We start from the raw sequence: 26,874 nt of genomic DNA, 5'->3' as shown, positions 1-26,874 counted from the left end.
AATTTGTGGGGAAACTGGATCAGTATGTTTTTTACAGCTTTACCGTCGACTGGTCCAACTGTTTATTTATTTTTTGTTTCACACTCAGGTTTAAGTTCGGTCTTGATGAGATTGTGTGCTACCTGCTTGGTTATTATTACTCCATCCATCCATCCATTATCTACTACTTTATCCTCCACCAGAGGGGTCACGGGGGTGCTGTACCTATCTCAGGTGACATTGGGCGATAAGCAGGGTCACACCCTGGACAGTTCGGTTATTATTACTCCTTGTAGGAAATGGCGTGTCTTTCTTTTTCTTATTTAAAAACGTGTTCCACATCATATCCAAGAAGACGTTTCACAAAATGGGTTTTTATAAATACCAATGTATGTCATTATGTTTAGGAATTAAATGTGTGTACACTTGTGTGCAGCAGCAGGATTAGATTATGTTCGGCGACAGAGCAGCATAAATCAACAACAAAGTGTGTTTTACGTTGTGTAAATGTTTCATGTGGAGCGGACACACATTAACTGTATGTAAAATCCAACAGTTTTTTTTTTTTTTACCAAATGAATCAAACTAAAGTGCAGCATCTGTTTTCTTTTCTCTTCCATTAACCAAGGCTTTATTAATTTAACGAAAAACAAAACACTTTCAAAATTGGTTCCTTTTGTTCTGTCAAAGTACATTCAAATTATTTACTTCATGACATAGAAAAAAAAGAATCTGTCTAAAACACTTGCCTAAATCATTTACAACACAGCAAGCACCAAAGACATATTTACAGTTCTTAATAAATCCATCTCTAATAATTTATGACCTCATCTCACACACACACACACACACACACACACACACACACACAAAGCCTGCGTCATCATGGATACACACATTTGTGTGTGTACAGCAGACTCGACAACGTTGGCTTGTCTAGCATTTACAGTGACTGCTCATTTCAGCAAAAGAACCATGAATGAATTTACAGCTTCAGAGAAAAAACATTCAGTTGTGATCACTGGAATGTAGAATTAACCAATGACTTGAGATGATGATGATAAATCCAAACCAGAATGACTCGGGACGCTCGTGAATATAAAAATTGAACGCTGGTGTTCAGATAAAACAACACTCGCTCCAAACGCTATTTGTACAAAGCTCCACATGCGCAACACGACTTCCCCTGTTTCTGCTTTTGTGTGTGATTTAGAAACGTGCTGCTTGTCACGCCACGGAGTCAACAACTGGTGAGAATATGAAAACATTTGGTTCAGTATTGTGAGGAACTGCCTTCTGCTAAAGGCCACTTCACATCTCCTCTTCGTCACGTGTGTGATAAAGTGTCCGTTGCTCTGCCAGAACTCTGACTGCGTCTCCTGCCTTTGCACTTGCTCTCTGCTGTGGTTGTGTGTATTTATGTGCAGGACGGAAACTGAGCCTGAAGCTGCAAATCCCTGACCTGATGTGGAGAGGAGAGGTGACTCCATTCCACTTTTTCTTGACCGATACCGATATCACAACCTAGTAGAGCATCTCCTGATACTGATGTTACTCTGATCTAGTCACAACCAGCCATTTAAACGCTCCAACTGAGTAAGCAATATTCCGCTCCCTTAAAGGATAAATTAAACAGTTTTTACAGACTGCAGTGCTTAGTGAAGCATTTATGTGATAGTTAGGGTTTTTGGATCGTGTCTGATTTGACATTTTTATTTCTCTGATCTAGCAATGTTGACCTGTATCAGACCGAGACAATACAGAGTATCGTATCAGCTCGTCCCTAATGTGACGCAGCAGCTAACGCCGTCGTTTTGTGATCCGTCTCTGGAAGCGCAGTTTGCTCGGGCTACAGGACTGAGGGTCATTCGTAGTCGTCCTCGTACTCGTATTCGTCCAGGTCCAGGTCGCAGTGTGGAGTGGGGATCTCAAAGAAGTGTCTCTTTGCCAGACCCAGCTCAGTGGAGAGGTGCTGCCCCAACGGGCTCAAAGGATTTTCATACCTAGAACAAATGGGGGAGAAGATCAGTGATGCATCAGTCAAAAGAAAAACAGTCAGTTATTAAAAAAAGATCGATCCCCTTCCATTTTCATTGCTAATGTAAGTAAGAGGAATAAATCCACAGAGATGTACGCCAAAGTTTATCTGAAGTTCATCTGAGGCGTCAGCTGCACGTGTTGCACAAATCAAGAGTGAGCTGCAAACGGTCAGTTTTTGTATTACGACAAAATGGCTGTTTGAGTTTCTATCTGTCTGTGGAGACTTAAGGGAGGGAAGAGACAAAAAACACCCACTTGATTTGTCAAACTCTGCTGAAGGCTCATATTTACGTCACATAAACTTCACATTATATTTTCAATACAGAACAAGGACTGTGGCTTTTATTCCCCACTTCTTTCAATGGAAGAACGTTAAGAAGGGATCTTGCAGCAGACGGTGTGAACAAAAGGAAACATTACAGCAAATAAAATAATATTTTAGCAAACGTATGGAGATGTTTAAAATGGCTGATAAGGTCGTAAAAAAAGAATAAAAAAATTCTGAAAGGACAAAGGGATGGTTTGACATTTAGGAAATACAATGGTTTTCTTTCTATGACTTTCTTGCTCAGATATAGATGATGATAAATATATGTCGCTACAACCAGTGGCCAGTTAGCGTAGCTTAGCACAAAGTGGCTCCGTCTAAACACAACACACCAACATCCTGCATCTGTTGATTAATATGCTGCATATTGTTCAAACCCTCCTGTGCATAACAGATGAATATCACATTTATTGTATTGACTAAAGGTGCAGATGGTGGACTTTCACATGGGATTAACTTTTATAGCTTTAGGCCGTTACACATTTTTTAAATCTGCATTTGAAATGTTTTTGGTGCATTGAAGGGTATACTTCAAATTTTATTGGATATATTTATTTACACATTGCATCTGTCCACTGTATTTGTGTGTTGTTGTGTTACACTTTTTTAAAATAAGTGCTTTTTGTGCTTTTGTTTGTGTCAGTTTATGTCACATAATATCATATATGGTGTGAGGACAGCTGTATCAAGTACAATGATCCTGAACTGGGGGCTTGGGATTGCTTGGTTGTTGATGGTTATAGAATCATATCTACTCTACAGCCAATTTCATGGTGAGAAAGAGAAAAATTATTTGTATTTCATAAATGTCAAAATATTACACAGGGGCTTTAAATTTTTAATTTTTTTTTTGCAAACCAGTATGCACGACCACAGGAGCACCACATGAAGGCATGGACAGGGATGGTGCAGGAGGTTTTTTTTTTAATGTGCAGAAGATAAAGGTAAAAAAAAGAAACAACAACACAGAAGCTGTCTGGTTCAGAAACAGACTCCCAGCTCTATATAGATATATCACGTACACATGATACTGCGCTGGCTGACAAAACAACTATCTTCTGTCAACATCATGCTCAGACCGGTTGGGTGTGGGTTTGAAGCCAGGAGTGAGTTTAGGACTAGACTCGCCCAGGGAGGAGGAGGAGGAGGAGGAGGAGGAGGAAACACAGTCCCTGCTGCTTACTCTTATGCGTCTTACCTGCTCTGGTTAGACGTCTGTCTTTAGGAGTCGGTGCAATTCCTAAAAACCGCCACATAACACACCTGTCAACGGCCTATTCCGTCACTGACTCACTCACACGGACTCGAGCGCTGAACATAATCCTCGGTTTAAAAGTCACAATAGTTTTAATGTGTTAATGTAGTCAAATGTCACCGTCTGACAGCACGATAGAAGTTTTGATTAAGCCTGAGCTTCTCATAGGAAAATGTAAGATACGGCACATAAATAAATAATACATTTCCACATTGAGATAATAATGATAAAGATTTGTATATTATTTTAACAATTACTCCAAAACATGAATCAGGAGTTGTGTTCACATCTAACATGTTCTTTATGTCATAATAATATTCTTCAGACTGTGGTGGGAGTTGAAGAGAATGATTTTTACTTTTGTCCTATTTATTATTAAATCTTACTTTCAGCAGTCAGATAGATGTTCATATCTAGACATGGGGCAATATATATAAAACTTTTTTTTTTCATGATTATCCTATGATCCATGCTATTATTGTGATAATTGTAAAATTAAAAGAAGTTGTTTTTAGATTTATGAATGGACAAGGCTTCATTTTGTTTGTATCACAAAATGTGTAAAATGTGCAAAAAAAAATAATATTACTAATGTTACAAAGAAATATTTTTTATAAAAACGTCACTTTGTTAGTGGAGTGGAAAAAGTATTATCAATTACAAAGAATGACTTGAAAGATGCTGGTTCCGCCTTCACTGCACACCGATTATCTTGACAATAAACAATCACCACAACAGTGCATTGCCTCATCCCTCGCTGCATCTGCAGCTGCATGCAGCGACATAATCGAGGAGTAAAATCAGACTTACAAATCGTTGCACTGCTCGTTGGCAGCCTCCTCTGCCACCAGTGTGTCGTACTCATCTGCGGCGTATTTCTCCCAGTCTGAAACTTCCTGTCCGTCTGTTTCCACCTCCTTAAAAAAACACACATGACAAATGTCAAGATCCGCATGACTCCACAAAGTCGACTCGCATCTGGTGGCGTCCCATCAGGATGGAACCCTCCTCCCTACCTTTACGACAGAGAACGGGTCTCGCTGCTCGTGTTCCAGGTACTTCTCGATGTTGAAGAACGTGTCAAAGAAGACGTGGGACAACTTGCATCTCTTCAGGTCGCGCAGCGTGATCTTACCTGGATAATGTTCACACAGTCACTTCAGATGGCTTTTTAAACGCAGACCTACTTACTGTGACACATAATTTATAGCGTAGGTTAGTAATAAACTACTTTAGACTTTCCTGCCTGGTTTTTCCATCCAATCTAAGCATTGAAAATGAGTCTGAGGTTAAAGGCTAATTCATGTCTGGGTCTGGTTGGGGTTGGCAGCACATCGGGGCTAAGCTCATCCAACTACTGATGAAAATAAAAAGCAGTTTGCTCACGATATTTGAAGCTACAGCTGACACTAATGATCACATTCATGAATCTATTCATTTTTTCCAATAAAGTCAATTGTAAGTTACGAGGTCGTTAACATTGTTTATGTTGTGGAAGTTAAGACTAAAACAGAAAAGTGACCAACACGTGTGTATTTATGAAGCCGTTTCCAAAATACAAATACAATACAATTACTTTCCTCATTGTCTAATTTTCCAATATGTGCCAAGATTTAAACAGACTAATATAACTTGCTGTGTGATGCCTACAATGGATTGATGTGCTTTTATATCTTTGGATCAGTCAAACATCCTCATTTCTGTTTTTGAAATGGCAGAAAAGAGACTTTTGATTGATGAAAGCATAAAGTCCTAAATCTACTGACAGTGGAATCTGTTGACGTGTTTCAGAAATGTCCATCAGACTCTTCTGATCTGCGTATTGTGCTTGCTCCTTGTCATCAGAAGCAACATCTCTCAACTCTCATTCAGAATGTTTAATTAAACGTGAGTCTTTAACAGACTTATCAATCCGCTCGCACTATAAAGGTTATTTTAACTGTTGATTAAAAAACATCAGCCTCAAACACACTGCAAAGAAGCCGTTACGTCTCAAATTACACGTTATATCTCACATCTCCACTGACCACCGGGTCAACTGAGGGTTACATTCTTGCTGTGGCTATCAATACTAAACACAGGCAACACCCTCAACATTGACTAGTGTCTTTGAGATGGCATAGTGGAAAAGCTAAATGCTGACGGGAATCTGTTGACACGAGCAGCTGGCAGCAGTCAGTCCACATCAGTCAGTCAGTTCCTCATCTATGTATAACTGTTCTCTCTGCTAATGGTCAATGACCTGGGCTGGAAATGTGAACATGTGTGCGTCACTGTCACTGTGGAAATGGTGGAACTCGGAGCGTGAACTTATCAGTGTGTAGAAATGTTAAAAAAAAAAAAAAAGGGGTCTGACCTTCGACCTCGGGCTTGACGAGGTCGAGCATTTGGCAGAGGCAGTCCTCGTAGGGGAGAGGCTCGATGGCCATGGCGTCCAGCTTCTGACACTGTTCCTCATAGAAGTATTCCAGCTCGTACATGCTGAGCACGCCGTCTCCGTCCAGGTCCATGCAGCGGAACCAGTACTCTATACTGGACACAGATAAAATAAAAGAAGCAAGAGCAGCAGGCAGGCAGTGTTAGACTGAAAGGCTGTAAAGAAAGTAGAGAAGGTGTGCTTGGCGTAGAAAAGTAAGACACACTGAGCAGTAATTGTAGGAAAAGCACAGGTGTTAGCAATAACATTAATGACGGCGCTGTTCTGTTCAAATGCCCCAGTAAACTGTGACACTTGACAGCGAACAAGTGCTAGTTTCGGGACCTTGAAAGTGACGCAGCAAAATAAAACTCCGCCATAGTTAATTTGATCATTTACACCTGTGCTTTTCCTACAGTGCCAGGTTAAAATAACCTCATTAAACAGGTCCATAGACACAGGGATACTTAACTCTGTGAGGAGAGTTCAGATATTGGACATGTCGTGTCATTTCATTGTCATTTTAACATTCCCGTGGCAACGAGGGAGGGTTTTGTTATCCAGGCCACAACTTTCACGCTTAGAATGTTAAAGAATGCTGGAGTGTATGTGCAGTAGACAGTAAATTGGGAGTCATTTTGGATGCAGAGTGTGTGTGTGTGTGTGTGTGTGTCTACACACCTGGTGTCCGTCTTCTTGTCTTCCTCAGAGATGAGAAACCAGACAAAATCAGCATAACTCAGCTTGCCCTCCTTATACACTCGTCTGTCCCTGGAGAAATAAAAGGTATTAAAACCAGCAGCGGAAACACAATTTTAAACCGTGTTTGCTCGTTTTTTAATGAGCGTCGTTTAAACTCTAAGACGCGGTGACCTGCCTTGTTACTGTTCCTGAGAATATTCTCTCTATCATCTTCTGCGATATGGCTGAAAAAAAGAAAAGAGAAAGAAAGAAAGAAAGAAAAAAAAGATTATTTACAATCCAGACCTTTGGAAAAAACATTATCATTTTTCTCTTAGACAACAGCGCTCTCACTTAATGTAAAACTTTTTCATAACACATGTAATCCATTCCCGCAGACTGTAAATCCAGACTGGAGAGTGCAGCTCATTGTTTTTATCTTGACAATACTATAAATCCTACAGTCATAATTTTGACCATATAGTGGTAGAAATTGTTCCAGACATGGCGTCATTGGAGCAGAGTATACAATATGGTGCTCTCTCATTGATCTTGAGTCTCATTTCCCCTGCCTCACTCACAGACCATCAACCAAGAACATGTGGTGTGGAGTGTGTGTGGGGAAGAGGCATCAATGACTTTTCCTGAATCATGTACAAATAATTATTTGAAGTTACACGTAGCTTGTTTTTACGTATCGACGGCGCTTACGATGACTTGACTTTAAAGAATTGTGACTATGATCGCAGAGTTAAGTGGATTCCAGCTATCAAGTAATCGCTCAAGAATAATATTTCTTCAAAGAAAGTGGGCTGTGTTTTTTTTTTTGTTTTTTTTGCACCTTGGTCATTGTGCCGTGTCATGTCCGTCGGGTCAATGTAGAGGTCATGGTCTGTGTCCAGCTCCCAGAACTTGCAGTAGATGACATAGAAATGTTCATAGGAGAAGAACTCAGTCAACTGGTTCACGTCTTCTTCCTGTTCCAGAAGCATCACGTTCTGCAGCATCACAGCGGGAAACAAAACGTTATGTCAGTCAAAGCAGACTATCCTTCTAGTATCTACCAATATATAGATGACTTCTAATCATATACAGTTAAAAATGGTACATGGTTCAGCATAGAGACAAAAGAATTAGGATTTTGATTACAACATTTTAAAATGCAACCAAAAATGCATTCATTTAAAAAAAGAAAAAAGATTTTAATTACTTACACTTTTTCTTAAAAACATTAAAATCTCTCTATATTAAAAAATTATAATAAAAAACAATATATTTATATATATATACATATATACATACGTATATATATAAATATAAAACAGACAAAGTAAAGTAAAAAGTCAGATACCTGAAGAAAGTTACTTTTCCTGAGCTCATGAAATGTTATTTTTCCAGTCCACGACCGGTTCACATTGTAAAATATCCGCTGAATCACCTGGAAAAACAGTTGAGACAAGTTGATCACACACACACACACACAATTTAACCAATGCACGAGCAAAACGTAACCATTGTGTTGTCTCATTTTAATGGTCGGCAATCTAATGCGACGACGTGTGTGTAATGGTGACATACTGTGGTGATGTATCGTGAGTGAAAGTCTGGTGCCTCCTTCAGAAAGGCCAGGCCTGGATGAGAGTTCACCACATCCTGAAAACATCAAGTAAATTCAGATCACTTTGTTTTCTACTGCATCTCTGCCTATTTTCCAAAAACACAGCCCACAAAACTAATAAACACAAATGCAAAACAACAACTCAGTGACATGCTGATCTACAACTACAAATGCATATGGTGAGCTGAATTCTCCAGCTACAATTACAGACGAGATAAAAGACATAAAAAACCACATCTGTCTCTTTTTTTTTTTTGCTAGAGAGAACACATGACATTCAGACTAGAATATAAATGAAAACAGTTGTTAATGTCAATCTATATCACTTTCTCATACCATATGCTTTATAAATTGTGCCATGTAAAGTAATGGATCCAAGCATTGTAGGGGGAGGCTATCAAATATAAATGTTTCTTTGACGTCAGAAAAAACAAGTTCAAACATTTGGGGGATGAGCAAAAGCCTTTCAGCTTTACCAGAGCAGTAGTGAGAGACCAGTGAAAGGACATTTGATAGTAACTGCTCGTAACCTTCTCTCCTTCCTCAAGCCATAAAGACACAGGGGGTGTGCTGCATTTACAATGAACCAGTTATATTTTTTTACCGTCAAACTATCTCATGTCTTTTCTCTATTCTACCCCCTTCTCTTTTGCTGGAGGAAAGAATTGTTGACATAAATACGAAGGCGGCAATGAAATTAAAAGGCCTTATTTCAGGGCAGCCGTCGTGCCTCTTTGACTCTTACTGTGAGAAATTAAATCATAGAGAAACACATAAATCACAGAGCACAGGAAACAGGCGGGGACAGTCAAATCTACTCCACTGCAATCCGCCTTTCATTCATCAAAACAGTCAAAGGCAATTCGCTGCGCGGGACCATACAAATTAAACAGTAAGTGCCACAAGGCATCTCTGCTGGTATGCTAACGGGTGTCCGGGCTGCTCCTGCTGCCAGCATGAAAATGAATCAGGTGTAGGGTGGGGTCAGTGTGGAGAACCAACACATTATCAGGTGAAGGGAGAATACAAACGGCCAACACAGCAGGTCCACATGGTGACAATGGTCAACAATGTTACTCTCAGGAAATCATTTGATGAATATGAGGGCAGGATTTTCCTGGGATTATTGTTGGTACTATAACATGTGTATGACATGAGATCTGTTTTCATCTCCATCTCCTCTTGTTTAAATTTCTGCTGAGCCTGAATCCTGCACCGGTGGAATCTTCTTTCAGTAACTATATTACCGGCTTACATTAACATCCCTAAATTACTTCTCTGCCACATGAAAAAGCACAAGTCCAGCTCGTACCACCCAAGCCAATATAATGTTGCCATCCCACATTGCCAAGTTCAACCCACTCCCTGGGTGTGCTGCAGCCAGTACCTGCAGGAATGGAATAAAGTCGTCTTGTTCCAGGTAATTACAGCCAGGCTTGGCCAAGAGGTGCACAAATTTAGAAGCGTCATCGTGACAGGTCTGCAGAATTCTGGAGAAGAAAAGAGAGAACAGATGGTTGTGAGGTTACTCCCTCTTTCACGCGTACGCTCTCTCCATTTTTTTTTTTTTTTTTTTAAATCATTCTTCTGGAAACGCAACTTTTAAAGTGTTCCATATAGCAGCGTGAGTGCAGGCATAATACATTCTGGAATTAGGATTCTGTATCGCAGCCTGGTGATTATGAGTGTGGAGTGTTATGGTAGCAATGTGAAAGTAATGCACGTGTGTGGTGTGGCCTCTCGTCAGAGGAGAGCTCAGTTATGAGCTCAAGTCAAAGGCCAGGTCTGTCCAGTTCTCTGGAGGCTCATACATTAATACAAGACCATGCCTACAAGATGCAACGGCATTTAATGCACAATGTGCAGCCACCATTACAACTGTCCGATGTTTCACACAGAAATACAATGAATGAATGTTTTCTTTTATATACAGTACTATGGACAGAGACTATCTCCTTTGAGTGCATGTGAGGGTTTAGTGATCAATGATTTTTGTTTGGGAATAAAAAGGAAAATGTCATAATAGTAGAAAACTGCATGCAGTGTCTGTGATCCCTACCAAAGTGGCCATCATTGTCCGGAGGAGACTGTATGGGCCTTTTTGGCTGTGAGAGAGTGTACCAGTGGTCTAGTGAGAACAAGAGGATCTATTGTCTTACTTTCTCCACATAGCGACAAACTTGTGGACGGACACGAAGCCCGTCCTGTCACCCCCAGCCAAGTTGAACAATGGCACTTTCCAAAACAGAGAGCACTCGCAGGCCTGAGGAGACAAGGAAGGCGAGATGGTGTGATGTGGGCTGCAGTTATTAAGGAGATGGCACAGTGTGTGGATGAAATAATACATCAGTACTGATTCAATAATAAATCAGCACAATTACAAACCACTGTTTTGATTCAAAAGCAGTGTTGCATCACTTAAACACTTCCCTGAGGAAATCTAGCTGTCATTTTGCTCACTTAGTTTCCCCTCAGGCCAGTGCTTACCTTCCTTGAGGAGTAGGAGATAATATTTTCCATGGGGTTTTCAAAATCAGCAAACATTGGTTAAGTCAGGAGCTAAATGGCACTAATGAAAATAATTTGCTGGGTGGCAGCTGAATCTCCACGCTACAAATCACATTCTCACCTTGGCAACCTGCCCCATGTCCTCAATGGTGGCCCTTTCATTTGGAAATTGGGAAAATGTTTTCTCAATTTTGGAAATGAGACCGTCGATGTTGAGGTTGGCTTGGGGCCGGCCCTGTGGGAAGTAAAACTTTGGAATGCTTTCACTGAGCGCAGTGGTGACGGGCTCCTCCGTCCTCACCTGGGCCTGAGGCAAACACACAGAAATAAACAGTTAGCCAATAATGTTAGCAAACACTTCACGGTTCAGGCAGTGCATGAGCTCAAGTTTGCTGCAACACATGAAATCACACCTCTCAACCCGAAGGTCCATGAATGTAATGATAACAACTATGATACACATTAGCATCTAGCGGATTGTCACACTGTAATAGATTTCACTTAAGCTGACATTAATAAAGTGGTGAATATTTTACCCAACAAAAACCTGCTGAAAGCTCGGATTGTCAGCCAGTACTGTGAGTAACTTGTTAGCACCCGCTGTGGTATATGTGCTAATCCACTCACAGATGTATGAAATGTTTATATGTATTCAATTATTTAGTTCTTTCTTGACAGCAGAACATATTAGGAACATTAGGAAATGGTGGCTCTAAACACACTCTTAGAAATAAGGGTTCCAAAAGTGTCCTTCGACAAGGGCTGAGGTTCTACCTGGAACCATTTGCTTTTTCAAGGGTTCGTGGTAACAACAATGGTTCCAGTAAGAACCATTTTGATCCGGAGAACCCTTTAAAACCCCTTTCCTGAATAAAGGGTTTTATAAAAAGGTTCTACCTGGAGCCAAAAAGGGTTCTCCTATGGGGACACTTTTTTTTACTTAAAAACATACTTAAAACAGAGCAGTATTTCTATTCATCAGCTAAATAAAATTCAGCATTCATTGCATTTTAGGCACGATAAGAGAGGGCCAACCTGCACCAGTGTCTCCTAAACTAAATTATTGCAAACCAATTCAAAAGATAAATCATGACAAGAGCAAAGTTGTGCATAATATAGCGTTTCTGACACTAACAATAATGTCCAATTGGTAAACCACAAATTTACAAGATGTAAACAAATCACAACTTTATTTCAACCATGTGTTATTTGATTCATCTGAAGTGGAAGGCTGACAAAAAAGGTTTTTTTTTTTGGTGAAAAATTCACTCCACTCCACTAACTTGGTGTCATTACTAGACTAGATAGAAGGCGGAACTACATATTTACACTCTGTATTGGTCCAACTGATTTCTCTAACCAAGTGGAAGGGTGTCATTCCAGAATGCCACACCTCTTATTAACACAGGAACCATGACACATCTTGTGTATTTATGTCCTTTTAACCTCGTACCTAAAAATACCAGCGTTGCACATGAAGGCTTTCCAGTCAGAGCTGGAATGTTTCCGAACAAAAACACTATGCCCCACTGGTTGCAGACTCCCAGGCCTTCACGATTAATCGGATTGTTATGATTTAACACACCAGTTGAGCACAGTTGACGTGACGATGACAAGATCACAATAATTGACAGAAATGACACTGCATGCCTTGCTGTGAAACAGTCAGTGTAGGAAATGAATCGGTCAACATATTTCAAAAGCCACATATAACAAGTCAGAATGCCTGAGGACACAATATGTTGCTCATATTAGCCAGTTATTAAAAACAGCTCGAGAGTGTGCTTCTCTCAAACGTCAGCTCATATTCAAAGACGACGTACAAGAGTGGACAATTCTCTCTTTGGCTTTTAGCTCTCACATAAATACACCCACGGTGTGTTCATAAGAGGTATACATTTCATTTTGCCGTTTGTTATAGCTCAACGCATTCTTCTCATTGTTCACACCTCTCGTTAGAGTTGCTACATATAACGTCAGGTCTGCAACACAAGTGTAGATGTTGAAAGACCGGGGCTAAATCTATCCATGTCCAATTCAACATGTGTGGGTGTCAGCGTGGACTGAAAACGTTTAACTGTAATCTGTCAGCAGTAATCTACTCATTTTACACTGCTGAATGATAATTGCTGGTGATCCTCTACTCTTCTCTGCCCAGTGTGTTGGTGTCGGCCATGGCTATAAAAGGACATAAACATCTCCTGTTGCCCTGGCCCACACTGTCCCTCCTCTCTCTCCCTCCCTCACTTTCCTGCTAACCACTAGCAGAGCTCTTGAGCACAACTGGTAAGCCACATGACATTTTGCACACTGACAATGATGAGGTCCGAGAGGCGACGGTGAGCGTACATATCAACATACCACACATGATGAAACATCTTACCAACCGCATAACGAGGGCCCACAACTCGTGTTTCTTTGTATAAGACGTGAACAACAACAACAAAACAACAGGTAATCAAAAGTAGATACCATTGCACAACTGTCACAATTCACATGACACAGCAGTGTGTAAGAGACATATCTGCTCATTTGTCCTCATCTCAACTCTCCAATATGCAACCGACTCATATAATACCTATAGCGTCTCTCTGTAATGAACAACAGTGAAGAATATGTGGTCCACGTTACAGCAGGCCTGTTCTACAATGCATTTTGGATGCCAAGACATTGAGTCCACAAATACCAGTGCACATTAATAGACTTGCTCACTGGCTGACAGGCCAGCTACGTCTGTTTAATTAAAGGCACATACTGACACAAACACCTGCCTGTCCTTGTTGGAAAGCTCTGAGTCTCTTCTTAAACCGAGATGGCAGAACAAAGTCACAGCCACGTGCCAGCAGAGCCAACTCCTTCCTCAGGTCAGGGTCCTGACGCAGAGACAGCTCCTTCATCCTCATCCTTGCGCCAGACAGGATGGGGAAAACATACAAGCACGACACTCAATCCGGTGTTATCCTCCTCCCACTAGAAAGCACTCAATTGCAGTCAACACTGTGGGCGAACGGCGGTAGCAACAGTGGAAGTCTTGTGTCCCTGTGATTGTCCTCTGTCAGAGCAAGAGCCTCTTAATGCAAGTGAGCAGCTGCAACTGTGGCTCTCTCTCCCATTCCAGATCTGGTCGCACAATCTCAGCTCTGACTGGTGCTCTGTCTCAGTCTCTACACAACACACACACACACACACACACACACGCACAAACAGCACAGGGTCAGGGAGCCCTTGCCCTAAAGTTGCTGGGAAGATAATAAGTGACTGAGTGTGTGTGGGAGTCACTTGGTGTACTGTATGTGTGGGATGGGAGGGGTGTGTGGCAATGGATCTACTCTTTCCAGTTTGCATTCCTCCATGCTCATGGAAGGTTATGTAAAGAGACAGACCTGTTGTTGCAGCTTGCAGCAGCCACAAGGATGCACCTCAATACCACAATGACACGGTGCTCATGTTCACTGGCTTCATTTCTGATACGCTCCCATGCAATTATATACTTCACAGAATGTTCTGTTCAGTGCATGCAGATATTTGAAGCAATGGACTATAATGAAAGCCACAATAATACATAACTATCCATCCATGCATTTTTTACCGCTTTATCCTCCACAGGACCTATCGCCGTATGTCAGCTGAGATACAGAACTAAATAACTACTTAAATTAGTTATATTTATTACTAACTCTCTGTTTAACAGCCTAAATCAAATTAATCAAACAACAAGGAGACACAATATGAGGTATTACTACTCATAGATAATAGATAACAAGAGTGAAGGCCAAACCATCAGATAATACACGACTACAGACAGTATATTCAATTGTACAACATCATATCTTATCTTTGTTTTGCCTTCCTTTTGCAAGCTTGGGCTGCCAGCCATTCCATATCTTATTATAGGTGATGGGCAACGGGGGGACGGGACGGGGGGGGGATGCATGTCAAATTCAAAGAATGATGACCGAACCAGTCTGTGACTATTAAAAGTGCTAGCAAGCTCGAGCCCATTCAGACGAGCTAAGAAACAAGCTCTGGAGAAACAAGAGTGCATCTTTAGTCTGCAAACAAACAAACAAACACCTACATCTGGTTGCCGCTGTTCCGCAAGGATGGCAATTACATCAATTCCACATAAATATGCTGATCTAACAGCTCTGAGTTTGCCTTTACAACAGTGACTGCAGGCAGGGAAAGCCCAACATCTGTATGCCTACAGCATCACTACCGGATGTAAAGATTAATTAAGGAGAAATGGAATAGAGATGTATGCACCACTGAAGGTGAAAGCACACCCACATTATTTTTAGATGACAGGATCACAAAGTCCACGTTTTTCCACTGGTTTACGCTCAAACCAGGTTCCTGTTATCCTCCACGCAGGACACTGCACATGCTTGATAAGCTAACAGTGCCAAGACCAAAATAAAACCTGGTAGATCAGAGAAAACTGACATCTCACATGAAACACCATTCGGCCTGTTCTGTTGTTGTTTGTATTTAGCGAACAAAATCACAACACAACAAAGTATAGTCATGTGGACAGTACACAAGTCTATTTTGTCAAAAGTAAGCATATCATATTGGCGCTATGGCCAAAACATGTTTGTGGTGGTAAAACTGAACATAAACCTTTTTATAAAAAAAATATTTATTTCCTTTTTATAGGATTTAATTATGTCAATTTGCAAAGAGGAAGAAAGCAAATGTCTAAATCTGGGATAAAACCATGGACGCTTTACCTGAGTGTTCCATGACCTTGAGCAAAGAAACCAGAAAACATTAAAGGGTTAGGCTTGCTTTTATTATTAAAATAAACCCTCTAAAACCGATTAACCGATTATCAAAATAGTTATTAATCATTGCAGCCCTTATTACGACAAACAGAAAAACTAAAAAGTTGAGGCAAACCCCTGCTGAGTCTAATTTGTACAGAAACATGTGTCTAGTCATTTTCTTTTGTCTATTATTCAACTGATGTGATTATCAAGCACACTGTCTGGAGTTAGTGAACTGACTTTAAAATAAGTGATGCTCTGCACTGCTGATCTAAACTGATATTTAGGAGTCAACAGGCAAGGCTGAATAGCAACTACAGTGGAGAGAAATACCAGAAGGGTGGGGGGGGGGGTTGAGACCTGATCAAAAATCCCCTGAGGGCCCATCTGCCAAACTGTCAATATGAGCATACATGGTGTACGTGGTGTCCCACAAATGATATGTTTGGCTGGGTTCACTGTGTGCATTGCTGAAGTGATTGAACCAGTTTTATACCACACTCTGTCCATCCAGAGGTGAACTTATCGTGACCCTGGAGTGGAGCTACAACAAAGTCACAGCATGGCTACAGAACTCATGCAACTGTAGAACCCAGAAAGCTCCAGCTCAATCCATCACAACTGGATGTCTGAGCAGGGGATTTTTTTAATACATGTGAATGTGAGCCAAAAATAAGCCTGATTGACAACACAGCGGGCTCAGGGAAGGCCAACAAATAAAGAATGATGTGCGTAACCCATCAGAGTTATTTGTTGTAAACCTCCAGAAATGTAGTCTACGTTACATGTCACCAGAAGTGGAGCAAAAGGTCAGATCACCAAAGGAAGAAGCTGCACAGATAAGAAATAGCACAAACAAGATTTTCATCCAAAACAGAACATGGTGTGTGCACATCTGCTAACTTGCGCAACAGTAATGGTGCAAAAGCACCTGCCTATCTGTCACTTTAGATGTTTGTTGAAAAACATAAGTAGTCTATATGTAAGTAGAAGTGGAGCAAAGAGGACAAAGCACTGAAGAAGGAAGCTGCAGAGATAAGGAGCTACAGCTCACAAGACAACCCCAACACATCATTACACATATTTACCTAAATATTATAAGTTTAGTTATTTGTTCGTGACGGCTGTTTTTGACTGTCAAAATCTTTTTTTTAATATATATATATATATATATTTAACCAATGTAATATTACAAAAATAACTGTTTAGTTTCCAGGATTTTCAAATAATATGGCTATAAAATAAAGTTAATGGTTTCAGGTATTTACCTCAATCCACAATAGACATATAAATTAATGAATTTGCACAAGCAGCAGATCAATTGGGACAAGTAAGTTATCTTGGATGAGGAAAATAAATCTCGTTTTCTTTGTGCTATGGTTGAAATAGGCCTAGATTCGCAGATTCTTAGTCAAAACACAAACTTTGCAGTCACACATTTTACATACAAGCTGCCAAGGCGCAAAAATAAAGCACTTGTGGGAAACAGTTAAACACTCTCTCACTCTTTGACAAGGCAAGCAACTGATAACACGACCCTAGACCCCAGCTTCAAATAGCTTTTATGTTACTGAGCCCGACTAAGCATGTTATAAAAAGACATCTCGAGAAATAACCATTGAACCTTAATGTAGATGTAACAGAAGAAAAAGTCAATCTCGCAAAGGAAACTTTGACACAAACCACAAACTGCTGTGTATGTCGCCTGTTGCAGTGTTTTTAGTAAGTTAAATAGACGGCGGAAATGAAAGCTAAACATCTTTAGTGGGGTGATATTTACTGTACTAAGAGTAAATAAAAGATACATGACAACATATTCTGACAATGAGAAGCATCTAATGGTGGCAACGTCAGAGTAAATTACACATAGGATAAATGTGCTGCCACATCTCCTCTCACTTGCAGAGTTCTGGGTAACTGATGCCAACACAAGGGAACTAAGGCTATCTATATCAGTGTCTGATGTCAAAGTCGGACCAGCTGTTCTTGACTGCATCAGCTGGACATAAATTGAATTTTTGAGTAATCCTCCAAAGAATGCATCTGTACGCAGGAATTCATTTTGTTGTCTTAAAATAGAAACATTACTTTATACAACCTCACAGTCCCTTCAATAATGAGTGACACAGAGTGGACAAATGCCTTGACACATCACCGCGGAATACACAGACTGTATTATTAAACCATTAAAACAGTTGCTTTAATAATGGGCGGCATTAGTACTAAAAGGTCACTAGAAAGAAATCAGGAGGTTTACCTCAATCTGTCCAGCCTTTCAACTGATCAATCAGGAAAAGTCAGGCTGCTCAGGCCTAAAGCTTTGATTAAAGAATCAAAAAGCCATTCTTCAGTGACAAACACTGAAGATGAAACCTACAAGGGGGACCAGCATGCCAATGGTTTCCTGTTTTACTCCGTCTACATTTTGCGGTCAGGCTATTTTAGCAACAAATGTTTGTAACTTGACCTTGACATGAAATACTCTAATGTAAACAACTTAAAAGATAAGGATAAGGAAATATTACATATTGCGATCTACTTAGTATGTAAAGAATAGAAAAGATACACAAAAAGTCCTGAAATGTGATTATCTGAGTTGAGGCACTGTAATTTGGGATCTGATTCATATTAATGTTATAGTGATTTAAACATTCATGTAGGCTGCATGTATGCATAAGTAAAAAATACCCCACATTATCATCAAGAAACATATACCTTGTTTTGAGCCCAACGCTGGGTCAATGTCTGCAGTGCTTCAGAGAGAGAGAGACAAGGAACAGTTGCCTCCTCAATGCTTTTTTCTTTTTAAACATGTCAACAACATGCAGGAGGCGGGGCCTCAAAGAGCACGTGCAACCAGCTGTCTGGCTGCCTCACTGTCATCACACTCGCTAATATCCACAGCCTATAACTATTCCAGGCAGTCATGTTGCACTCATCTTGACAGAGTAGAGAATCCTAAAACAGATATTCAAATAACTTCGGGCCTCTTAACCAGTTTTGTGCAGCTTGTTTTCTTTCTTTTATAATCAAACAGCCCAAAGCCAAGTTCTTACACATCTACAGGCTCTATAGTTACAGCATAACAAGCTCTGAAGCACAGGCTGACGGGAATAATGAAGGGCGACCGTGATAGGCTAGGTTCAGACACTCCTACATCTCATACCACACTAACTCATGGGTGAGGCTGGGTCGTTTGGAAAATATTTGATGAATAATTGGACATATCTTTACAGACATGGGGACTCCACTATGACAGTGTATAGTGGACAATCTCTCATTGCTTTTGATGTTTGTGGTCTGCCTGGAAAAAAAAGATCTCAGAGAAAAACAGTGGGACCAGTTTTAAGAAACTTGAAACTAAAAGTCAACATTGATTGAATCAACTGATGCTCCAAGCCGAAAGAAGAAGGATAATCTCGCTTACTCATCAGTCAATTACATCAATTTTTTAACAAGTTGAAGGTTATGAAATGAAGACATGCACCTACAGTGGTCACATTTCAACTTTTTCAGGATCAATAAAAGCAGCTCAATGCATTTCATTGATTGTATACTTCTTGCATTGGCATTGGAGCCAATCTCAGCTGACACAGTTTGCCTGTCCATCGCAGGGCAAACATACAAAGACTAACTACCATTCACTCTCACACTCGCACCTATGGTCAATTTAGAGTGTCCACTTAACCTCTGCATACTTTTGGACTGCCCAAACCAGGATGTGAACCATCAATCTCCTTGCTGTGAGGCAAGGTGTGGATCTTACAGGTTATCTTGTGACTAACCAGCAAACTCAAGCTCTAAAGTAAAAATAGGAAAACGTGATACTTTTTTGCAAATGTGGAAACTTTCTAAGCAAAGTTAACAAATTCATCAGTGCTTTTTGTAAAGGTGGATATTACCCAAGCCTAATCCATGGAATTCATTCCAGGCGAATAAACTGTAAAGTTGCAACACACTCTAAAGTTACATCTATCTCAGGTGACAAAAAGGGTGGAGCAGGCCACACCTTGGATTTTGACATTGAATACCTTAGAGGAAAACCCTGAGGGGTGCTAGCCTAGCTTAAGACTAAATCTTGTTTAAACCTGTCAAACTGTTTCATAATAATTTGGATAAGAGGTTTGATAATAATGACCAATCAGACAAGTGTTTACAATAACACTGAAACAGAACTTCCCCTATACGGAAAAGGTTTAGTAAAACACAGCATTGTTTCAGAAATGTCTGAATACACATGAAAACCCCCAAAACAACTCCAAGTACTGTAGGATAAATACCAGGTCTGTATGTGGTACATGTGTATATGTGCAACACCGCCACAGAAATACACCAAGAACAGAGAAGATGTGGAGCGTGTGCATAAAGCTTGTTGTAATGTTATGTCTTGCTGGATTAAGGCTAAAACTTGTTCTTGTGTGTATGGGCCCTAAATGCTCATCATTTTAACTTAGTGTTTGGATGGACTGATTTACCTTTTTTGTGCTGACAGACTTCCGTAGTACTCTGCCATTAGGTCCTGTCATCCTGGTATTACTGCTGCTCCCCGAGGGGAGAGTACTGGTTGATGGAGGGCTGGAGGGAGTACAGTGGGCAGTCGGCTTCTTCTCTGCCAGGTTCTTTTGTGAGGCCACATTGTTGTTGTCCCTGAAACTCAGGGAACTTTTGACCTCAGCATCCCCATCGCCCACTTCAATGTTTTGTCCATTTTTAATTAGGTCAAGATAATCTTTGAGTAGTGACTGTGTTGCCGGATCACTCAACCAGTTGAGAAAGAGTTCGTCCACCTTCATTTTAAGAACTGGCTGGAGGACTTGTGGTGATGGCATTGTACTGACAATGGAACCTGTGCAAAAATGAAAGGATGGTTAACAAAGCAATTCACCCTGGCCTCTGTATTTATAGGCCAGCTTCTTCAAGTGCTATTATGTTTGTTAAGGATAAAGTCACTTCTGATTCACATACATACAATATTTTTTTTTTTTTTTTTTTTTACAGTATTTGCTTGCAAAAAATATATAAATATGTGCAGATGTTTCAAAATGTACTGTATTTATGTTCCATGGGATTCCATATTATTGCAATCTTATATGACATGGTTCAGTACATTTGTTGGGACAAAACACATATATCATCCTAACAGCTACAGGTTATCAAATTCAAAAATAATGATTTGGAGAGGTTGCATAACGCCATTTTTGGTGAGATACAGGTGATGTGTCCTGCACATTCTGTAACATACACCCAGAATTTTCTGGGTGTAGAAAATCTATTTTCACCCTGTGAACACACAGGCCTTCAGCATGGTGTTTGTCAGTTCACATTGCATCATATCGACATTATGTGTTAATTGTGTGTTGAGGGATGTACTGCTTCACCCATTATTAAAAATATTTTATTATTATTTAGTAAAGATTTCGCTTCCACGTACAGTAAGTTAATCGTATTGTTTGCCAAATGTTCTGTTATAATTGTATAGTGTTAACATTAAAACCATTATTTTGCCCTTGCTGTAAGGAAGCAGAGCAGAAGGTAGCAGAACTAATAATAATAACAATTTACAAGTTAATGTTAAGTCATCATTGGAACTGGCATAAAATAACATGCAAAGCATTACAGGAACTGCATCAGGGACAGCAAACACATGAAGTGGGTTGCAATAATTTGTCATTTTAAAAAAAAGTTTATAGTATTTGTATTGTTTGCTTGATTTTGTCATCATTTATATTTTATTATACATGTTGTTATTGCTGCAGCTTTTTATATTTTGTATGTACATATATTGCAGTGGATATATACATATCCAGCAAAGGCAGACGCTGTAAAACGTGAAGTCACTTTTTGACCAAAAAGAAAACGGCACGTTTTAAGTGGTTTGATTATACAACAAATACTCGGTTACGTTATTGCATTTTAGCGCGAACTGTCAAAGCCTTTACCCATAGACCCACTGCAGAGTAAACGGACAACATCACAGAGCCGTGTAATGTTAGCTATCAGCTTAAACTCCGCCGTCAAACGCAAACCGATTTAACACCAGATTAGTAATTAGCTGACGTTGTGTAAACCTGTCGGTCAAATCGGACCAACCAGGGTGGATATAATAGTTAGTTATCTCAATGTTCGATACACTCTAGGAGTGTGTTAGCTACGATAGCTTTAGCAAGCTAACGTTAGCTTACTAACTAAATAAGGCACTAACCTTCCGGTGTATGGACAGTGATCCCAGATGCGTCGGTATCGCTCTACATTTATTCTTCCCTCTTAAGAGTCGTTGTGTTACGTACGATACATGTTTACCTGTTGACTACGTAATGAAAGACAGTAGTGTTCTCCCTATGTTCATTTCACTGGGCAACTTTTCAGGATCACGTTCCCCTGGTAACCACAATGAAACAACGCGAGATCTCCCGCAAGGGTGAGAGTTCATCGATGATTCCGAGCCCAACGGTGGCAGCGGTTTCTTCACATGGTGAATGTTTGATTTATCCCTGAAAAGTGATATATTTGTTGTCTTATGGTTCTGTTTTATTTTATTTTGAGACAATAACTTGCTTGAAAAAAACGTCGTGTGTTTCATTGAATGTGTTTTATTGTACAGTAGTAGTAGTTTTTGCGTTGTAATAACACTATTGTTTTAATGTGCCAACAGCAAATCACTCACCCAACCAACAGCCACTAACTGTGGGCACACGAGCAGCTTCTCCTCCCCTCTTTCTTGTGATGTTTGGATGTCATCCACATAATGGTGAGATCTTTAACTTCTGCTTTACTACTATAATTCAAATCTAAATGTAATAGGAAACAACTTAAAGGGACACTGTGTAGTATTTATGGGTTTATATGACCCAAAATCCACTTTTTTATACATATTATGTGCTCCTGCATTGTCTAGTCGCTGTATAGTAGTTTTTGTTTCATTTTCGTAGTGTTTCAAAAAGTCATGTAAAATAACACGGTCGCGGGCCGCGGTTGCATAGCCACTGTTAGCAGAGAGACGCCATGTTTCTACCGGAGCCTGTAAGGACAAACGCGAGAGAACAAATCAAGCGTCTCTTTACTTGTAGCGGAAGTCCCGCCTCCACTCTCTCCGCTTCGTCTGTAGCTCCGCCCTCTCCCTCGCCTCACGAACCTCATCTGCTGACACGGAGAAAGACGACGAGGACGACATTTGACCCTCTGAGGATACCGTAGCGCTCAGGGAAGGGAGGGGGTGAGCAGAGGAGCAGTTCTTTGTTGTAAATTTCAGCCTCTCCTCTAGATGGCACTATGAACTACTTACTTCACCTTTAAATGTGTGTATTATGTTTCTGCTCACAGGTAATAGCTACTAAGCTTGAGATAAGGCAAGGAATATTCAACCAACCAACCTGTTCACCACAGTGGGCAAGAGGAAAGTGGTAAGTGGTGCAAACCCTTGACAAAACCTAAAATATACATGAGTCTCAATATTTCATTCATAAAAAAACACTTGAGAAATTTCCCATGTACTATATTTGTATTTTACAATGTGTAAATGTGTATTCCACAGTATACAATGCAATAATATAATACAGTGCAATACAACATCACAACAACAAAGGCTCTTACTTGTTGAAGCACAGTTATGTTCATGCACGCTGTTTTCCTCTAATCTCTGATTACCATCTCCGTTGTATGTTCATTTATGATTGGTTTGGCCTTTTGCAATGCACACACTCAAAAGTGGAGCTGGTCATCTCTGCAGCACTAATTTACAGAGAAAAAAAACATTCCTGTATGTTCACTTTAGCCTCTTCTGGGCCTGATCCTGACTGTCTTTGCATGAATAACAATGATACATCTGTGCCTGATTCCACTCTGCTTTCTCTCCTCCGGCCCACAATCTTAAAAGCAGCTGGGCTGCACAACTGGTGCGTATGGAGTTGGACATATGTATTGATTACCGTAGGGAGGAGTGGTCAGTGTCATCGTGGCTCCCTCACTGCATCCCCAGCATCGAACACAAGGAAAAGGTCAGTCTGAATCATTGTCACCACATCTTGAAGCAAAATAATAAAAATAAAAATGGAATGTTCAAAATTTAGTTGATGAGGTAACACACTGTGGCTAACATGTAAAATTAAAACTGATATTCTAATATAGAAAAAATATTAGTTTGTTAAATATATCTTGAGGATGATACTGTTCTGTATCAAACAACGACAATTCTTGAAAAAGTCAGTAAAAATATGACCTGACAAGATATGTGTCTTTGTGATATCAGACACTTTTTAATTGCTATTTCAATGATTACGACACCCAAAAGGAGCTTGCAGCGTGCTTGTTAGGAGCAAATGAATGGTGGCTGTACAGTGGAAAAGAAATATCGACTGAATTTTGACTGATTGCTTCCCTTGGTAACGGCAGTAAATCCAATCTGAAACATTCAAAGTTGTCTGAGGCGCAGAACTTAATGAGAAACCTTTTTTATTCTTTAGAACAGCGAGCCTAAAAAGCAAAGGTCTCCAAACTTGAAACTTTGCTGCTTTTCAAAGCGTAATTACAGTGTACAAATAGGATTTTACCCAAAGCAATGTGCATGTTGTTTTTTCATGCCTTGAAGGACATTTCAAAGGTTTGGCCGAGGCTGAAACCACAGGGGGACAGCTGGTTAGGGTAGGAAAGTGTTAGTGAGGAGTTCATGTGTGCAGCTCTCCCTTACTGCTGTCAGCTATGTTATATGGGTGCTCTGTGAAGTAGGCGATAAGCAATCTGCTCTAATAAGGAGAGTGAATAAAGTTGAAAGTGTTGTGCTGTAGCTGTGTACTATAGAGACTTATTTGGATGCTACCATATTCTATGCACATAGTAGATTAGGCAATAAACCACGGTTATTTAAAGTTTATGTCTGTTTCACATTAGAGAAGTTTAGGTGCAACTTTGTAAACTTTGTTTCATATTAACTGTGACTCTCGTATTACAATTTTAGACTTTTATGTAGATCAAGTTCAGCATGAATGGAATGCTTTTTAAGAAGTTATCTAACTGTACTATTTAGAATATCTGTTTGTAATAACTCAATTAATTGAAACACGGATGGATTGTGTAATTTAATATCATTTTCCCTATAACTTAAAATGCTTATATTTCTACATTCAAACAAACTACGACGACTCATCTTGCAGATGGATCACAGAGAGTCTCTGGTTCCCTTCAAGCCTCTTGATATCTATAAGTGAACTTGGGGAATTTGGTGTTTTTGGACTTAAAATTCAATCCATTATAATTTTGGTTTTCATGCAATGGGTGCTTTTACATTTTTTTCAAAATTCAAAATTTCTCATCAAGGTTACATGACGACAATAACAGTGTTTGAGCTAGTTTCCTCTTTTTCAGAAAAATGCATCTGATAATTATGCGCTATACAAACATGCAAAGAGTGAAGACAAAATACAGATACATTTAAAACATACAATACAGATTATTCTGGAATTCTTTTGTGTTCATTACAGGATGGCTGTTTTTTTAATCTTTGGATTGTTATTTTATGCACATATAACATTATTGAGTTGATAGGTGTTTTTTAAAAAGGTTTCACATTCATTTTAGGTGGAGAAAAAGAAACTTTAAGGTGTGATATTGTTGGGGAGTTTCATATTTTGTTTCTAAAAAATTGTTAAACTTTTCTATTATTCCTCACAAGTTTTGTATAAAGGATATATTTTTATATTTTGTGTAGAATTACACATTTCTTCACTCTGAATGACAGAAGTCTAGTGATCATAGGATTTCTTTATATATATATATATATATATATTTGTGCTGAAAGTTTGCAGCAGTGCTAACTGCTAATGTAGGAAAGTGAAGATACCATGATCCAGAAAACAGGAGTAAACCTTGTGTTTAAATTTTTTTTAAATACTCACTAAGAAGTTAATTTAGCTTTTAAATAGCATGCTGTATTTGTTGTAATGTATAAAACATTATTCATAGTTTTTTTGGTGCTTTTTGTGTGAAAACTGTGCTGACTTTGGATATTATCAGTAAAAACAATGCATAATATATACAAAATCTATTCTTATAACATGTACAGAACATGTACTGTGTACTTCCTCAAATCCGCATTTTCCTGCTGTATTTGTTTAGTTACATTAATATCAAACAGATGTTGGAAATGTATTATTTTTTAAATTGTTGTTTTGCACAGCTCAGAGCGATAAAAACAATTTCCTGCTACACTGGCTTTACAGGCTTCCACCACCGTGGTCCAGAGATGTCATTTTAACTTTTTGTCTTTTGCCGCTGCCTATGCATCAGCAGATACTGCTATTCCAAAATGAACAGACAGAAGAGATTTGTAGATATCCCCCCCCCCCCCCCCCCCCCCTTCTCTGATTTCCAATAATAGCCAGGCATTATTGAAGTAACTGCAAACATAAAGCAGCAATTTTAAAAGAACGTTACTGGTCCAGTGATATTTTTGACCAGAAATCGCTTTGATCTTGGTCTTAAACATTCTCTGTTTGATACTGCTTTCATATGAACTGTGGCGTGAACCTCACTTTTTTTTACGCCTCCCAAAATGGCATCGGGTAGTGATGAGTCTTCTCATAGTTCTTTCATGGCTACGCTGTAAACATGCTACACAGTTTTCATTCCTTGAGAAAAATCACAGACAGAGAATCAAACTGTCTTCAGTCAACATTTAGATTCTTAATACGTTGTGCGAAAAGCAGCCGCAGAGGAGGAGACTTTTTTCATTAGACACTTCACGGAGGCTCTGAAGTTTGCTCCTTCCATCTGAGATGACTTTAAAAGAGAAACAATGCCTCTGCCTATCGGGGCCTTTGGAGATTTTCTCATCACATATTAATGAAAGTATGGAGTTGGAGAGCTCAAACAGGAAAACCTGGTGGCAACGATGTGTTTATATTCAAGGATGCAGGACAGATTCATAGACATGGTATTTGACATTTTTATCTTAATCACTGATGTGCTTCACACATTCTGCACATTTCCCCCATAATAGTATTGAGACAAATTCAGTGCAGTCAATATGCAAGGATGTAGAGTGTGCGACGGCTGCCTGTAGAGGGCACACTTCACCTGGGATGCATCAAGGCTATGTGCACCTTTGCCTTTCCCACTCATAGGCAGACATGCACACACATTAACATTATTCACTTGTGTATAATAATCATTAGTTTCACTCAGTTATTCAGATGAATGTACTGTACATCACTTTCCCACGTTTGCCTCCATTTTTCTTGTAATGAGACAAACCCATGAACACTGAGCCGGGACATTTTGATATCCTCA

The 26,874-nt window shown here is 39.7% G+C and overlaps 1 protein-coding gene across 2 annotated transcripts; it reads right to left on the bottom strand.

Moving 5' to 3' along the window:
• Window positions 1–592: 592 nt before the first annotated feature.
• On the bottom strand, window positions 593–21,915 carry ppp2r3b (protein phosphatase 2, regulatory subunit B'', beta). Of its 2 annotated transcripts, XM_083890200.1 has the most exons (14): window positions 21,797–21,915; window positions 20,070–20,440; window positions 10,947–11,132; window positions 10,477–10,580; window positions 9,705–9,807; window positions 8,278–8,352; window positions 8,051–8,137; window positions 7,541–7,697; window positions 6,896–6,944; window positions 6,700–6,789; window positions 5,959–6,134; window positions 4,619–4,737; window positions 4,413–4,519; window positions 593–1,982 (listed from the first exon to the last, which is right to left on the bottom strand). In XM_083890200.1, exons 2-14 carry the CDS (start codon window positions 20,421–20,423, stop codon window positions 1,844–1,846), a joined length of 1,746 nt encoding a protein of 581 aa, XP_083746326.1. In that variant the 5' UTR covers window positions 20,424–20,440; window positions 21,797–21,915; the 3' UTR covers window positions 593–1,843. The 2 variants fall into 2 exon arrangements, with proteins under 2 accessions (XP_083746326.1, XP_083746327.1); XM_083890201.1 differs by lacking the exons at window positions 20,070–20,440; window positions 21,797–21,915 and adding an exon at window positions 13,597–13,813.
• Window positions 21,916–26,874: the final 4,959 nt, after the last annotated feature.

The sequence above is a fragment of the Microchirus variegatus genome, assembly GCF_963457635.1.
Source record: "Microchirus variegatus genome assembly, chromosome: 5".
NCBI classification, from domain to species: Eukaryota; Metazoa; Chordata; class Actinopteri; order Pleuronectiformes; family Soleidae; genus Microchirus; species Microchirus variegatus.
The sequence above is the reverse complement of the archived record's forward strand: the minus strand, read 5'-3'. Positions and strand labels throughout refer to the sequence as shown.